Source organism: Poeciliopsis prolifica, unplaced genomic scaffold (genome assembly GCF_027474105.1).
Source record: "Poeciliopsis prolifica strain line A6 unplaced genomic scaffold, Auburn_PproV2 SCAFFOLD047, whole genome shotgun sequence".
In the NCBI taxonomy this organism is placed as follows: domain Eukaryota; kingdom Metazoa; phylum Chordata; class Actinopteri; order Cyprinodontiformes; family Poeciliidae; genus Poeciliopsis; species Poeciliopsis prolifica.
In genome coordinates this window covers 1,407,501-1,425,141 of record NW_026562422.1, presented here as the reverse complement: position 1 = coordinate 1,425,141, position 17,641 = coordinate 1,407,501, and the positions used below count along the sequence as shown (strand labels likewise).

At 41.4% G+C, this 17,641-nt stretch overlaps 1 protein-coding gene across 1 annotated transcript; it reads left to right on the top strand.

The window, feature by feature from the left end:
• Positions 1 to 934: 934 nt before the first annotated feature.
• Positions 935 to 14,812, top strand: znf839 (zinc finger protein 839). Its single transcript, XM_055057194.1, has 10 exons — positions 935 to 1,860; positions 3,528 to 4,661; positions 5,740 to 5,892; positions 6,567 to 6,680; positions 6,775 to 6,867; positions 7,624 to 7,770; positions 7,871 to 7,975; positions 8,108 to 8,195; positions 9,196 to 9,322; positions 11,013 to 14,812. Exons 1-10 carry the CDS (start codon positions 1,150 to 1,152, stop codon positions 11,818 to 11,820), a joined length of 3,480 nt encoding a protein of 1,159 aa, XP_054913169.1. The 5' UTR covers positions 935 to 1,149; the 3' UTR covers positions 11,821 to 14,812.
• The last annotated feature ends 2,829 nt before the right edge of the window (positions 14,813 to 17,641 follow it).

Below are 17,641 nucleotides of genomic sequence, written 5' to 3'. Positions count from 1 at the left end.
TAGAATTTAGAAAATGAATGACGTCGTTCGGAAAGGATAATCGGAAAACCAGGAAACTGGATTACATTTAAACTCTACCCACAGTTCCACACTGAACCTGTATATCGCTCCTCACCGCTGTCCCCTGAAACCAACCTCAAACATTTCTGCCATATTTATCTACATTCTACCTTCTTGGTAGTGTCATGGTTTGGTGATGATTTACTGCAGTCACACCTGGTTAGCTCACCACTAGAGAAGCAAACACGTTAGAGGGAAGCTGAGGAAAATATGAGACCATCTACAAAGCAAACTAAAAGCTGAGGCACGACTCGATCCTGCAAAGTAACACTGGATGTGATTTAAATGGAAAAACTCTCACACTGTTCCGACAATTCAAACATGTTTTTAATCAGATTTATAACAAATGAAATGAATGGACAGACACCATAGGATTGAGATGTTCTTGTTCTTACTGTTTAATTAATGTGGCTTTGTTTCTGTATCATTTAGTTATTATTATTTAAATATTTAGAAAGTGGAAAGATAACTTACATTACTAGTGTAAAAATCTTAGAGTTATGTCAGGCTCAGACACTTCAGGAGCAATATCTGAATTTCAACTATATAATAATAATCCATCCATCCATCCATTTTCCGAGCACCCTTCTCCCTAACGGGGTCGGGAGGTTATAATAATAATAATAATAATAATAATAAAATAATATAATAATAATAATAATAATAATAATAATAATTATTATTATTATTATTATAGTTGTTAATATTATTTTTATTTCATATTCAAATAATTGTTACAATTATAATGATATGATTAATGTCATTATAGCACAAATAATTATTTTTTCATGCCATAATTCAGAGAAAATCTTGTGAATCCGGTCCGTTGGTAGTAGTTCAGTCCGGGTTATATGCACTACCGCTGCCGCGGAGGGTTAAGCTAGGCTAGTTCAAAACTCCTCCCGCTAACACTTGCCTTCCAGCGATTTTCCCGCTGCCCTAAATGTCGCCATTCATTCCCGCGGATAGTTTTATCTACCAGCGCACGCTGGTTTTATAAAGAACTTTTTATTTAGCGATATCTTCTGGAGATACGGTAAACAGCACCAAGGCCCCTAGTCAAAGCTAACTGTTAACCCCAAAGCTAAAATGGCGGACAACGAGGGTGACAGCGGAGCTATTGGAACAATAACAGTGGCTGAGCCGCCGGGGACAGAGTCTGAGTCCGCCGTTCAGCCAGACCCGCAGCCCGTGGAGCCTTTATCAGTCCAGCCTGCCGTCCAGATCTTACAGCCCGAAGAGAAAGGATCGACTTTCCTCATCGCCCAGTGCGATCAGCCTGCAGAGAGTGCAGAGTCCGGGTCCTGTGCGGATGGCAGTCAGCCCCCGAGTGGAGTAGAAACCTGCCAGGTGGAGCAGCGCATGGTGGTGGACGCAGAGTTTGCCGACCTGGCCAACACCACCATCATCTACGTGCAGCCTGACGGCAGCCTGGTGGAGAGCTCCGGGCTGACGGCGGAAGAGCAGCAAGCGGTGCTGCAGCAGCTCACCAAGCAGCAGATCGTGCAGGTCTCCGACACCGAGGCCGTCCAGCTGCTCCAGCACAGCCAGCTGGTCAAACCGGCCCCGGTCCAAAAGACGGCTCTGGATCCGAGTCAACTGCAGCAGGTCATTAACCAGGTCACCAAGTCCCAGAACCAGGTCCAGGTGTCTCAGGAGAACCTGCAGCATGTGAAGGGTCAGCAGAAGCAGGTCCAGCTTTCCCCACAGAACCTAAAGATCAGCCCTCAGAATAATGCTTCCACTCAGCTGAAAAGTGTGGCCCAACAGGTCGCTTTGCAGTCCAACACTTTAATCCAGGTGAGTTAGATATGAAGGATTGATTCATTCTGCAGCCGACCAGGAATCTGAACCAGGAATCACATAGAAGTCAGTAGAGATGCACTGATCTGGATTTCATGGCTGGTACCGATTTCTGTTCAGTCTTGAGGTCATTCTGATTCTTTACAATTTAGAATAGTTTTTTTCAAGGACAATGGCAGAAAAAAAATATCTATACTGCGGGTTGTTTGATAGATAAAATAGTTTTCTACCAACACAATAGAGACATCACAAGATTATGCATCAAAATATTTATTTATTTTTTTAATTAAACTCAAAAAGTGCATCATGCATGCCTTTAGTTGGTATGCACTGGCCTTGTTCTACCAAATCACTTTCATTGTTTGCCATAGGAAACATTTTACTTCTCATCTGAAACCAAAATAAATGCAAATGAAATAGATTGTAGTTTTATTAAAAACAGAAAGTGTGTCTTTAAGAGAAACGGGCATTTTTTTTTGGGACCGATTTCTCCTTTCTTTTATTTTATTAGTAATATAAAAGATAAATAAATGCTGCAGATTGTTTTGGTTTCAAAGCTGATCAACCAAAGACAATAACGGAATAAGAGGATCTTTCCCCAATTGTTTTGTTCCTAACTCATGATGAGTTTTTTGTTTTGATCATGTCTCACATCGCTCAATTCTGATATCTTAAAATGTGATTTGAAATATTTCAAAAAATAATTTTGAAATCCTGCACGTTTTGCAGCGTTTTCTATTGTTGGTAGTTGTGAAGCTTTCTGGTCCTGAATGCTGGACTGGCTCAGGATCGTTTCACCTCACAGTTCATTCTTCTTCTTTTCTCTTCACCTTTCTGTCAGCAATGGTTGCCTGAGCAACACCAGCAAAGTTAAGAAACTACAATTAAGTTGTTTCAGTGCAGGAAGATCAACTTTTCATCCAATGTTTCTATAGTTTGTGGTCTGTTTACTGAGTTGGTCATTTATTGCAAATTATATTGTTATTGCAACATTCACTCATATCATCAGATGTTTTTTCTACACAACAGGGACTGAAGTGTGATCCAAAAGCAAAGTACAGAACATACAGGATGTAGAAACCAAACGATTGGACACAGGAACAACAAACATTCTATAAATATACTGTATTACAAATATCTGCAATAGAAATGAACAAAATACATTTTGTTTTAAATTCTCACTTTTCTCCAAAATTCAAATTTCTCAAAATTCTGTTTTATATTGAATTTTTCTTGCTCAATTTGCTCGTGCTCAAAAGTTATTTTCTTTTAAATAAAATTTTGACATTACTCTCAGTATTTTTTTCTCAAAATTCTGACTTTTCTTTTCCTTGTCTTCAGAAAGTTCAAATCATTTTTTCCAGCGATCCTAATCCTCGCATTTTTGTGAACAAGATCAATTGAAAACATATCAGTTTAATTCTCTGACCATGTTTATCTTTTGCTACACATTAACTTTTTCTTTTTCAGTGGCCTTAAGCCTCTTCCATAATAATGTTATATGTTGGGATTTGATGGCTGTCCACACTGCGAGTGAAAGGAGACATGCTGCAGTTGTTCAGTTTGGTTTCTATCCTCACACCTCTGCCCCGTTATCTGGAGAGGTTTACAATTTCTGAAATAAAATTTGAATTAGCTACTTGTTTTCTTTTTTGTCTTTCCAGGCAGAACCGACGAGAATCCAGATCCAAGTTCCTCCCAAACAGGACCTGAATTCTTGTGTGAGTCTGCAGCAGAAGACTGTGACTATCAGCCACCCGCAGGTGAAGCTGTCTGCCGCCGGCGGCCTGGGCAACGCGCAGATCATCCACCTGCAGCCTGTGGTGGGTCAGCAGGGTCAGCAGATCCTGCTGCAGCAGAACCCAGGAGAACCCCAGATCCAGCTGGTGCTGCAGAACGCCACTCCAGTGGTGGGCTCTCTGCTCCCCTTGGTCCACAAGGTGACTGGTCCCGCAACCATAGCAACTGCTTCCTCCAGTCTGGGACAGAAACCTGCCCCGCCTACCATCAGAGTGGCAGCTGCCACCCCGGTTAAAGACACGCCCCCTCCCAGCAGCAAGCCCCCTGCTGTTCCCGTCTCTAAAACCATCAGCATTCCTCTGATTAAGACGCAGCACAACGGGACGGAACCGACCGCTGCTGCTGCTGCTGCTGCTGCTGCTGCTGCTGGGAAAGTCCCAGTTAAAGTGACCCCGGTCATCCCTGTGTCTCCACGGCAACCCGCCTCCCTCGCCGTCAGCCCCAGGCTTCCCACGGCAACGTCATCCTCTGTCGTCAAGGAAAGAGTTCGAGAAAAAGAGGAGAAGAAGAAAGCAAAGAAAAGAGAGAGGAAAGCCCTGAAGGTCCAAACCCGATCGGGTCGGGTGTCAAGGCCACCCAAGTACAAAGCTAAAGACTACAAGTTCATCAAGACGGAGGATCTGGCGGAGAGCCACCAGTCCGACTCAGACGATTACTCCGACATGAGCGTGGAGGAGGAGGAGAACGCCAAGCGGGACGGGCCGGGCTCCAGCAGCCCCTCGTCTCTCAGCTACAGCCTCAAGTCGCGCTGCCACCGCTGCCAGACCTGCGATAAGGCCTACATCGGCCCCGGTGGCCTGAACCGGCACTACAAGCTGAACCCCACCCACGGAGAGCCCGACCTCACCATGGTCACAGCCAGCAGCGCACCAGAACCCGGCCAGAGCAGAGCGGACCCGAAGGTAGAGGAGGCTGTCACTGAGGAGGAGGAGGAGGAAGAGGAAGAAGAGCAAGAGGAGGAACAGGAGGAGAAACCTGCTGCCATGACAACAAACAGTGTGAGACACCATTTTACCTGTCAGAGCTGAGATCTACGTGATTTCAGCTCTGAGTTTAGGTTTTGACTTCAGACTGCTCAGTTGAAACAATTAATCAAAATACCAATGATTAATCAATTGTTGAAATAATCATCACCTAATTTAGTGATCGATTAATCATTACCTGGAGTATACAGACATAACAAAACGGCATTTACTGAAGTAGCAACACAGTCAGAACAAAAAGGTTAAGCTAAAAATATAAACATTTTGCATTTAAGATAAAAAAAACTATTTGTCAGTAAATCTGTTCTAAATTATTAATACAAAAAATAATCAACAAATTATATGTTTTATATTTAAGATTAAAAAAAAATAAACTTTGTCTGAAAAAAGTCTCCTATTAAGCATCTTTTGCTATGCAGCTGTTAATTGGTTAACCCAAACAATGATCAGCCGTCAGCCTTGCGCTGTATTCATGTTGAGTCCAGCAGAAAAGGCTGAGCTCTTCCCATGTTGATTTTAGAAGTAATTTATTTACTAGCAGACACATCCTTTGATACACTGATAAAGTAACGAGGAGTGTACCGATATATCTGTGCCGATTTTCTTAATTTTGGGAGATCATTGATCAGCCGATTTTTAAATGTTAAGCCGATCTTCTCTCTCATGAGAAAGGCTTGACTGACGGACCGGCCCATCAGCTCATCTCTGCACCTCTACAGTTAACAGTCGTCACCCACTGTTGTCAACTCAGTGACTTTCTTGCTGTATTAAGCAACATTTCAGATCAAAAATTTGGCATCATCCATAATTGGAATCAGCAGGTCAGGCTTTTAAAAGATTGGTAATCGGTGATCAGCCAGAAAACTGCCGACGGCGCAGCCCTAAAAGTAACCCTACCTTATTGCATTTTAAGCAATAAAATGTCAATTTTTTTCATAAATTTAAAATAGGAATTGGATTATTTATTTCTTTAGACTTTTGAATGTGTTCATAATATCGCATAAAATAAGCTTGAGTAGTGAAATGAAGACTCTGCAGAATGTATGGGTTTTGCTGGGCTCTGCCTCTAAAGCCTCACTCTGCTTGTCTTCAGGGAGACAACGGCCTGGCAGCTGAAGGAATCACCGGCCTCCATTACCGAGGTCCGGGTCGCCCCAGAGGGCGAGGGAGAGGAAGAGGGCGAGGGAGGGGCAGAGGAAGAGGAAGAGGCAGGGGGCGAGGTCGATCGCTTGGACCTCCTCCTAAGGTCAGTTTGCTTTAAGCCAAGCTTCATCCAACCTCAGTTTCTCTTTATACTGTATATTTGAAATGTCTTCCTGTTCCAGTGTTAAATATTGATTATAATTTAAAGGTTATTGATCTTCCAGAATATTTTCTCACATCATTAAAATCTCTGATACTAATATCTGAGGTTTAGTATCGCCCGATACCGATCCGATACAGAACAACAGCTGAATTCACTTCGAAAGTATATTTTCTAAACACAGACATAAATGTACTGAATTACAAATGAATTTGCTAACTCTGCACCAGTGCAGCTCACTGAAATACATATGAACACAACTTTTATTTGTGCTGTTAGGAGTAGAACAGTCAATGGAAAAAAAGTAATGAAACTGGAACTGACTAAAACAACAAGTTGACTATTTTGGTCAAACGTGTAAAAAAATAGCCTTTCAAATGGTTCAGAAAGAGCAATTAAAAATTCTAAATATGTTGTAAAATAAATAATAAAGCATGATGTCATTCTGAGCACAAAGCAAAGAACTAGACTGAATAGATCTGCCTTTATAGACTGGACACTTTTTCACCTGTAGCCCATCTAGAATGGACTACATTCTAGCACCAGTATCAGCACCAATACAGATGTTGTCATCAGATCTGTGCATCTTCCTTAACCTGGTTGGTTGATTCTCTCAGGTGAGCATTGGTCTCGTGGGCAGACCTGGTCGTCGTGGGCGACCCCCAAAGCTCGGGGTCATTCCAATGACGGCGCGGCAGCAGGCAGAGAGGAGACGCCAGCGGCTGCAGGAGGTCAGAGGACGGAGCGCTGTCCCACTCCAGGACGGGACTGACCTGTCTCCGCTGTGTAACTCGTGTTTCTGTGTCCGCTTTGTGTTGCTTCCAGCTGGTGGAGCAGTGTGAAGATGAAGAACTGATGGATGCTGTTCTTCCTCGGTTGACCAAAATGTTAAATCTGTGGGAGTTGCTGCTGGCGAAGGTGAAAAAAAAAAAAAACACATTGGCCTGTTTGTTTTTGTTTCCATCACCATGCTGACTGCTGCTAAGTGGTCAATTTAACCGTGTCTATTTTTATATTTATTTTAGCTTTTAATTAACTTTACTGAGACATTGTTTTTGTCTGGAAAACTGCACCCAAAGTTCATTGTAAAATTGTTCACTGATACAATTCTGACATATGAATATTCATCAGTAAGTCTCTCAGACATTAAAGTTATATAAAGGGACAAGACCCACCAGAGAAAAGAATTATCGTTGAAGAAGGAAGTTGTTTTCTTCAGAGGTTTTCATGTTGCTTCCTTCAGTGGTTCTTGTCCTAAATCACACATTTATGTCAATATTCTTTGCTTAATGAGTAAAACAATTTCAATTTTTGGTGTCTCTTTGAATTTAGTTTTTTCCAGACATATATTTAATACATATATCTTTTGCTATTCTTTATGACTGCATGCTTTGCAACATACATTGAAAAGGAACATTTATTTAATGAGAAGAAACCTCAAAGAAAACCAAACTCAGAAGGAGCTACTGGCGAAATGGAAGAACCATAATACATTTCCTACATATTTCTGTTGTCTTACAAACCGAGCAAGGATCACTGCTCCTCTTTGTGACTTGTAGTTGACTGCATTAATATTTGAATACAGTAGAAGGTAGGCAGGCCAGGACCTACCTTTAAAGAACCTCTAAGGTTCTTTAAAAATGATTTCTAACGTTTGCCCTCCATCTCTTTCAGCTGGACTGCAAGGGGTCGGCTTGTAGCTGCTTTCCAGACATTTACCATGAGTTTGAATCTCTGCATGCTCAAGTCAGGCAGACCGCACAGGAATACATCGTAAGTCCGCAGGGTGGAGCCATGCCTGTGGAGGTCAGGAACATTGAGGTGAGACCATATGTTGCTTCTCCATGCACCTGAAGACTGGAACCGTTGAGCAGCAGGTGATGCGACAGGTTCTCTGTCCCGTCCTGGACTCCTGTTTCAGGTGGCTCGGTCTCTAGGGATCCTGGACGAGGTGAACAAGATGAAGGTGCTTCCTGGAGCGTTGCCTGTCTCTAGTGGGAACAACAAGAACGTCCGGTACATGGGGGTAAGCATGTAGCCAGAAACGATCTGAGTTTTAGGGTTTTTCTTACAGAACTTACTGCTGTTAACAATGAGAAAAGGCTGCTTTAAAATATTTGAACTAACAGTAGTTTAAATTAATCTTTTTTTTTTTCAGAACTCCAAGATGTTGCCACCATCTAAAAGATTTAAGATGGAAAACAGCATTGCAGATCATCAAAATGGCACAGAAGCACCAAAAACAGGTAGTTGTATGTTTAATGACAACATTAAACATACAAAAGTTGTATGTTTAATTATAACACGTATGTCAGGGTTTCTCCTAGAAAACTCTAAGCCCAGTAGCAAGGGTGATAGGACAGCCATCTAACAGCCCACCATGTTGTTCAGTTCAAATTTTTTGAAGTTGACAGGTAATTTGAAAATATCACTTGGTAATTATGTGTTAATGGAGGACATTATTAACAATAACAAAAAACAAACTGTAAAGTCTTAAAAAAGTGAAATTAAAATAAACTTCTTTTTTTTTTCACTTCATTTGTTCCATCATAATTAAAGTGTCCAAACATTTTTTTTAGTCCTTTATCTGTGACTTTTCACATTATTTGCTAAAGTTGTTAGCATGCGTACCGGTAGAGACAGGAAGTGGTTACGGAGGCTTGGTGTATAAAAAAAAAAATACACCTTGGCCTCAGTCTCTCTGTGTTGACATTCTTACTGTACTGTGTGGCTATTGTGCTTCCAATCATTTCACCAAAGAGAATTCTAAGCTATTTTTGCTCTCTCTGTTAATGGTGTGTAAAAAAACCTAGAATAAATTAACAAACAATGTTTAGCCTGGTGGGGTGTAAGTAAAACCTGGAGGCCCGCCAGGCTCATGATACACTGAGCGAAACCTTGAATAGCATATTAAGGTTGAACATTAGTGAGAGTGCACAACTTTACCATGTGTTACCATTTGTTGACAAAATGGTTTTTATGCTGAGTTTTGTTGTTGTTTTAGAACTAGCATGATGTTAGCATGTTTAGTTCCCTGTTTTGATACAACTTGTTGATACCTCAGCTTCTACAAATCCTGTAAAAAGTTCCTCAGCAGCTTTTCAGCTGCTCTCTCCCACAGGAAGTGCTGTATCTGGATTTGATAAACTGCCATAAGACATAGACTATTCAGCATTTGAGTATTGTAGCTGTTTGGGTCAGTATGTGGGGTCATGTGACTGTCATGTCTGTCACTTTGTTTCCCAGCTGCTGCTCCAGTGGCCTCGGCCACCCAGGCAGCCTCTCTTGTCAAGTCGTGCTCCGTGTCTGTGTCTCCCCTGGAGATTTCAGGTGGAGCCAAAGTGCTGAGCGCTTCTGCTGAACCTACCTCCAGGTGAGCCGGGCCCACCTCGCTGGATGTGTGGGCTTCCTACTGTGTTTTAGTTCACACAAGATTTATTTCATGTTTGAAATATTTTCATTTTTCCCTTTTTGAATTGGTTTTAGAACAATTTGCAGAACATTTTTAAAACAAAATGACAACAGCAACGATGAAATGTCAGTAATGGACAATGTCAACATCCATTGTGTGTGTGTGTGTGTGTGTGTGTGTGTGTGTGTGTGTGTGTGTGTGTGTGTGTGTGTGTGTGTGTGTGTGTGTGTGTGTGTGTGTGTGGTGTGTGTGTGTGTGTGTGTGTGTGTGTGTGTGTGTGTGTGTGTTGGCATGGTGAGGGGTTGAGAAAGATCTGAGCTTCTCTCCCTATCTGTAATGGAGAGTCCAGACGCCCTACAGCAAAAACTCATTTTGGCCTCTTGTATCCGTGACCTCGTTCTTTCAGACCTGACCCAAAGGTCATGACCGTAGATGAGGGTAGGAACGTAGATCGAGTGGTAAATCAAGAGCTTTGCTTTTTGTCTCAGCTCTCTCTTTACCACAACAGAGCGGTACAGCAGCCGTTTCACTGCAGACGCTGCACCAATCCGCCTGTCGGATCTCCTGCTCCATGTTTCCCTCATTCAAGAAAAACAAGATCCCAAGATATTTGAACTCCTCCACTTGGGGATGAAGATTTCCTTAAAGGGGCAGTATTATGTAAAATCAACTTTTTGAGATTTTCATCATGTTATAATATTCCTTCATCAATAACATAAAGAATCAAAGTTTTACTTTGATTCTTTCATTTTAGTTTTTGCATAATTACGGCTATGACTTGTTTTTTTCACCAAATGGCCTTTTCTGTAGGTCCGTACACTCCACTTAATGATTTATTGATTACTAAATTAGTTGACGATTACTTCAATAATCAATTCATCAGAACGAATCAAATTCATTGTTTCAGCCCTAACTATATGTTGACGTTATAAAAAAGTTCTTGGGTTCTGAAAGTTTTGCAGGTGATGGATCTGGTTTACAGCGACTAGCCCTGACACAATAACACTTTTCTGGATGATAAATTGTCCCAGACGTTTTCATGATAAATGATGATATTGTTGTTTTGAGACCATTTCTAGTAACATAATCTAATGGCATAATAATGCAAGGACATTTTGAGAGACCAAAAACTTTTCAACACTGGAACTGGATGACATGTTAAATATTCAAAATAAACAAAACGACAGAAACAACAAATAAAAACAAAAAATGAATTCTAAAATCGCTGTAAATAAAATGTCTTTCAATATAAGAGCCAGTTGAGACCAAAGTACCAGACTGAAGACTTTTATCATCCAATTTTTGGTAGAAAGAGAAAAGAGACATATGAGAAATAAGGAAAAGGGAAATCATTAAATCATTGCGATTCATTGATTCATTGTGAATCAATGAATCACAATGAATTATGCGATTCATTGATTATTGCATCAGACCTACATGCAACTTTATTCTCAGCTCCAGAACAGAGAGGAGTCCCTTACAGTTGACAGAGAACATCGTAGTCAGATTGTGGTGCTTTTCTATATTTCTTAGCTATAAAATAAACCTTGTTCCCATGGTAGCGCAGCAGAGTAATAACATCAGTTGGTGTTTGTCAGCTGACCCTAATTTGTGGAGCTGATAGTCTGAATGTGTTTGTCGTGACCTGCAGCTCCTCCACCATCGCCTCTCCTGACCCAACTCCCAGCCTGGCTGGACTTCCTGCTGGCCCTTCGCAGGAGCAGAAGGAGGGGCCGTCGGCCTCGAAGCAGGACACAAACATGGCCGACGGCGCGGTCCAGGATGTAAACAGGGCCGAAGCCACGGTCCAGGATGTAAACGGGTCCGACACCACGGTCCAGGACGTAAACATGGCTGACGTCACGGTCCAGAACGTTAACAGGGCCAATGCCACGGTCCAGAACGTTAACATGGCTGACGTCACGGTCCAGGACGTAAACATGGCCGACGTCACTGTCCAGGACGTAAACATGGCCGACGCCACTGTCCAGGACACAAACATGGCCGACGTCACGGTCCAGGACACAAACATGGCCGACGCCACTGTCCAGGATGTAAACGGGGCCGACACCACGGTCCAGGACGTAAATGACGCCACAGTCCAGATGACCCAACCAGATTCTGCTCTCAGTTCTTGTGCCACCAGCACCACAGACAAAAAGAGGGCGGAGACTGGCCCCGCCCCCAGCCCCGCCCTACCACCGGCCTCCGCTCAGCCCTGTGACTCCTCCTCACAGCCCAAAGAGCTGCAGGCGGGCCAGGAGATCTACATCCAGACAGAGGGACTGACGGTTCAGCTGGCCGAGCCGGGGTCGGACGGGATCGTCATCGTCAACGGGCCGGACGGAACCACCATGCACATCCAGACCCCAGAGGGAGTTCCCCTGGAGGCGGTGCAGGCCCTGCTGGGGATCGAGGCTTCAGACGGGGACAGACCGGCCCAACAGACCCAGGACTGAGCAGAACCTCCTCAGAACAAACTGTCAGGGAGTGATGGACAGCTGGAATCTGCAGTGCCTCCCTTCAAACCCAGCTGATAGGAGCCAACCGGCGCTTCTCTATGAATGTCAGTTTCAGAACAACACAGGGGGACGTCGGTGCAAACCCCCAACTCCTGTAGGAAAATGTCAAGGTCTTCATCTCGCTGTGTTCAAAGAGCCAAGGTGAAGCTGCTGATCTTCAGGTCATTTATAAATATGCATATATATATATGTTTTATATATATACATATATGTATGTTAGCACATTTCATTTCTTCTACTCTTCTGTTGTTGGTCTTTGGTGCAGCTACTTCACACCTTCACTTTATGTTCAGAAAAGATGAAAAAGGTTCGTTTGCTTGGTTTTGTCCTGACTCTGTTGCTCGCTGTCTGCAGTTCGGCTTGTGTTGCTTTTATTTTTGTTTCTGAAATAAATTATTTTTCAGAAAAAAGAAACAGCATAAAAGTGAATGGGCCAGATTTTGACAGACTTCACCGGCCGCAGTATACCTCCACAGGCTCAGTTTTTACGCTAATAGGATTACTCTCTAAACTAGTAAACTTACAGTATTCACATAAGATGTCCAGAAAGACATCAGAGTTCCTCAGAGTCCAATTTCCCCACAAAACCAGGAATGTTTGGTTTTCTTCTCATCCACATGTGTCTTTTTTTTTTTTACTACATAGCAAATCTATCTCAAGTGTTTGCCAGAACATCTGATGTTTGTTTTGGAACGTACCGTTAAATTTTAAGTTATTCACACCCCCAGCAGAGTTAGATTTAAATCTCGCTCAACAAAGATGCTGGTGTCAGGGAAGGAGGCGGGGCAGCTCTTCAACCAGGACAGAGCAAAGGGATGAAGGGAGCATTTATTTTGAGATGTTGAAACAAAACTGATTTGTTTTTATTCACATATTAAAATGTTATGCTAAAGTTGAAAACTCTTTTTATTTTGATGGTTTATCCTGTCCGGTTTGGGCTGCTGGAAAACGTTGAGGTTCAGCAGAAACATTTTGGTCAAATTAAAAGCCTCCGTTCAAATCCAAGTCGACCGCGGGGATGGATAATTGTGGCTTTAGCTGTACATATTGTTTTGTAAATAGCAGCAAGCAACACAAAGTTGTTAAGAGTCAGATTTAAAGTGTTGCACCAAACATCACCGTGGCAACCCCCACTCAGAAGATGTACGTTGACCAATCAGCAGCTTCTCCTCCCTCACTGTTTACATGAACTTTGAAAAAACGTAAAAAAAGTCAGCCCAGGAGAAGACTGCAAAAACACAAAGCAAATACAAGGCAGTTTTTTAAATTTTTTAAAATTTTGGTTTAGTTTCTAGTGCAAATATCTTAGTAGAGCTGAGATAAGTTCACTGAAACGTAACTTCTCAGGTGGATATAAGAGCTTGTTTTAAGCCCCTAATTTCTTAATATTGATAAAAGAAAATCCTAGTTCTCATGACAGATTATACTATAAAAAGATATTTTTTCAGATGTTAAAAGTGAAACAATCTGCCGGTGGAACTATCACATTTTAAGAATCGATATTAAGAAATTAGTAGCTCAAAGCAACATCTGTATCTTGTTGAAAAGTTTGTAAGTTAGTTTTTTCTCATTTAAAGATGTTTGCATTAGAAACTCGACCAAAAAATACTTGGCAACACTTTGAGTTTTTTGCAGTGGAAGGAGGGAGAGTGAAGGAGGGAAACTTGTCATCCCAAGTAAGGAAATTTGTGTTTGGTCAACTATTTCATTGTACCAGTGATTATTGGCAATAAATCTTATTCCCTTGAAAGCCTGTTTATTTCCTCTTCAACGTCCCCACACTGGGAAGGGAAATGCATTATGGGCTTCATCCCAAACGCCTCCCTCTGCCCCACACCATCACACTGCCTCCACCGAAACATGTTAGGACCTCCGTGACGCATCGTAACCTCCACAATCAGCCCACAAATGTGTTTTCCAGGTGGATGTGGGGAGGTTTTAGCAGAATTAAACTTGCTTTTAGTGGTGTGCAATTTTGTGCTGAGAAAATGTGTCGCAAGGAGAAAACAAATGGACTGAAAACTCCGTTTTCTTGCTTGTTCTTTTGCCAACTGGAGTGAACGGCGTCTTTCCAACAGGAACGCTCTGAAAGTGTCGGTGCTGATTTGTTGTTGACTCCCTGCTTTCTGTGCAGACCTGCACTGCAGAAACACTACAATAATTTAGTAATTTTGGTCTCTGATTTAGAGCAAGCATCTTAGAATATATGAAGTAAGACAAGACTAACATAACGTTTCAGCAAGCTATAGGAGCTTGTTTTAAGTGAATAATTCCTTCATTTAATAAAACAAATACATATTTTTTTTAAAACTACTTGCTCCATTGGTTGATTATTTCACTTCTAATAAGACGTTTCTCCCATATTATAAGTGAAATAATCTGCCAGTGGATCTACCACTTTTTCCATCAACATTAAGGAATTATTGTCTCAAAACAAGCTTCAATATACTGATGGAAATTTGTTTTTAAGTTAGTTTTGTCTTATTTCGATTGAACTAAGATATTTGCACGAGAAACTAGACCAAAGGTACTTGGTATGATTGAATGTTTTTGCAGTGTAAAGTGTCCAGATCAGTAATCTCCTGGGATTATTTCACCATTGAAGATCTGCTGGTTTGATACGTGTTGCTGCGACGACATCAGCTGCTTTTTAAAGACATTTGAATATTTGTACGGTTCTTTCTTCTCGATGTTTGGACTTCATTCTAAACTAGAAGGTGATTTGTTGAATGTCTATATGTAGATAAAGACAATGAACAAAGTTTAAGAGTTGCACTATTTTATTACCTTTTCTTTTTTATATATATATAAAGCATCATCCAACATGTCTTAGGAAGTGAAGTGAGCAGGGAGGGCCATGTGGATGATGAGCAGCAGGAAGTATTCAGTACATGTTACCTTCTTACAATAAAACAATGTGTCAAACTTCCCTTCAGTTTGGTGATTCAGTTGGAAGATAAAATGTCAGCTGACTTCATTCAGATGTTTTTCATCTCTCCTCTATAAGGAAGGGAAGGTGAGAGTTTTCCAAGAGTAGATCAATAGCTTCTGTCTTTCACCTCAGTGTCCATGTGAGGATCCCGTTCTGTCCTCTCCTGTCTTCAGTCCCTCATCAAGATGCCATGTGAAGGCCCCATTGAGTCGGATCAGGCCGTCAGTCCCCTAGTCAGTGAAGACCCCGTTTTCTCGTCCCCTGTCCTCAGTCGTCCACGAAGGACAAAATGTGAGGATCCTGTTGTGTCTTCCCCTGTCATTTGGCCGTCACCATCAACATACTGCAAAGTTCCAAGTTCATCATTCCCCTTGCATATGTGTCTGGATGAAGAGGAACCAGTACCTTCAACATCTGGAGTTGGATCGGACAGAATTAGAGAAGAGTGAGTTCCAGACAAGTGTGGGTTAGACCTGCCTACAACTTGTCAAGCGATGACTCTGATTAGATTGGGATCTTGAAAAACTGAACTGGATACCATCATTTCTCTGGTTTTTGTTGAAGTCAGTGGCTTTCTAGCAGGTCTGAGGATGCCTTAGGTAGCGTCTTGCACCGGGGCTTTTCTTTATCCCACTGCCAGATTTTTTATTTTAGATGTGAAGGTTTCTGGATGGACAGGAAATGCTGACTTGTTTTGCTCTTAATGAATGACTAAATGCTGGAGGAGGCAAATTTACATTTCTGAGGAACAAAACATCAGTATGGTGTCAGACGCGGCTGCTGCGTAAAAGATAAGATCTAAAAGAATAAGACAATGCTAAGGATTAATACTAAATCTAAAACAGGTTTGCTGGGTAAAAGTCAAACCTCAATGCAATTCAGACAACACTGCTGCAAATTAAACTCTATAATATAAACAATGTTTCTGACGGTTGTGATTTTTAAGATATGAAAAAACACAAATGGAGACACAATCATCTCATCTCTCTGTGGATGGAGACAACGCTTCTCAGGTAGTGAGAAAGTTCAATCTTTCAGGACTAATATGATGTCAGGATGGACAAACTAAAATGTACAGGAATTAAAACAATTCAGTGGAGTATAAATTAAAATCTTTAAGGATAAAAAAGAAAGAGACAGAGATAGATATTTGGTTAAGGCTTGGTCTGGTGACTTGGACCACCATAAGTACATTCTGAGGACCAGCAGGAGCTGCAGAACCTTTCAGGTGAGGCAAAAAGTATCAGTCCCAGACAGAGCAGACTGCTTCTTCCAAGATCCTCTGTGCTTCTGTCTCTGATTTCCTCTCTGCTCTCCCATGCTTCAGGGTGCAGTAGTGATGCTTCCCCACGCTGTGCTCTCTAATGTAGTAAATTGTCCTCCAGGTTCCTGCTTGTAAGATTTTCATTCCACAACACATGATGCTGCTTGCCCCCTGCTGACACTGGGGACCATCAGCCATCAGCTTTACGACATAAACATAGAAAGAAATTCACTATTAGTATGAAGTGTTCCTTCATATAGAGTTCAAATTTACATTAAGTAAGGAGAGTTTTCCTGATAATATTTTGTATTAGAGACGTAATTAAAGCATAGAGCCAATAATCACCGAGATAAGAGAACAGCACTGGACCAATGAGGAGAGAGAAGACACAGAGGAGACGGGAAATCCTGCTGGAAATCTATGAAAAATGTTTGATGGAACAGGACTTTCTCCAGTTAGTAGATTTGTAATATTACCTGTGATAAACAAAGAACAAGATTAGAGATATTAATGTTTATGTATGACATTCATTTGATAGCATGCTCTTTTTAGCATCAGTAAGTGATAGCTGTCCTGAATGTTTTCTAGATTTATGGATGACCTTTCAACCCTGGATTTCATTTATGCTGTGGAGCTTCATGCTTCTGCGTTCAGGCCCTTTATGTGCACAAGTGTGGAGAAGCTGACATCAGAAATGTTAGAGGAAAACTGTTGCGTTGCTTAATTGTATTTACATGTAAATATTAGAAATGAAAATGTTACAGTTGTCAGCAGTGGAAACAGAAACTTTATGTCTCTTGAGGAAGATAGTTAACATTTGCTTTGCATTGTCCCCACATGATGGCAATAATACATGATGGCTAATCACTTAGCATCAGTAAGTGATAGGACAGCTATCACTTACTGATGCTAAAAAGAGCATGTCTATCAAATGAATGGGTTTTACAGCATCCAATCAAATTCTTGATTAATATGTGCTGCTGCTATATTATTTTAAGATCTTATTCAATGTGCCCTTTTTAAGCTTTGAGCCCCCAGCCCTCCAAACGTCTCTGCACGGCCCTGGTTCCATGCTAAAGCTAAAGCATGTTGCAGCTCAGTTCTGTGCTGTTCTTAACCCTTCTGCTGGTCAGTTTTCTTCTGTTTTTAATCAGAACTGTACGACTTCACCCTGAGTAGCAACCTGACTTTAAAAATTGAATTAAACTTTTTCGGGGGGGTTTTCCTGTGTGGTTGAATTTTTGAGTGTCCTTACACATCAAGACTTTTTTGCATCCTGTTAATCCCTGATTAACAGAGATTAACAGTTTAAGACAAAAGTTTAGTTTGTAGAACCAGTCCATGATCAGGCTTTTAGAAGTCAAGCTAAACCTGGAAACACAAGGAAACATCTAAAACCAAGAGGATGCAACTTGAGTACAAACCACAAAGGTGCTAATCTCTTTTCTTTTATGAAATATGCTTTAAACTTTTTCTATGTCTAATCATAAGAAGTTGTAAACATGGAAAAGTTATGATGGAGTTATGATCATCTATATTGATGATATAATTGCAAGTAGAAA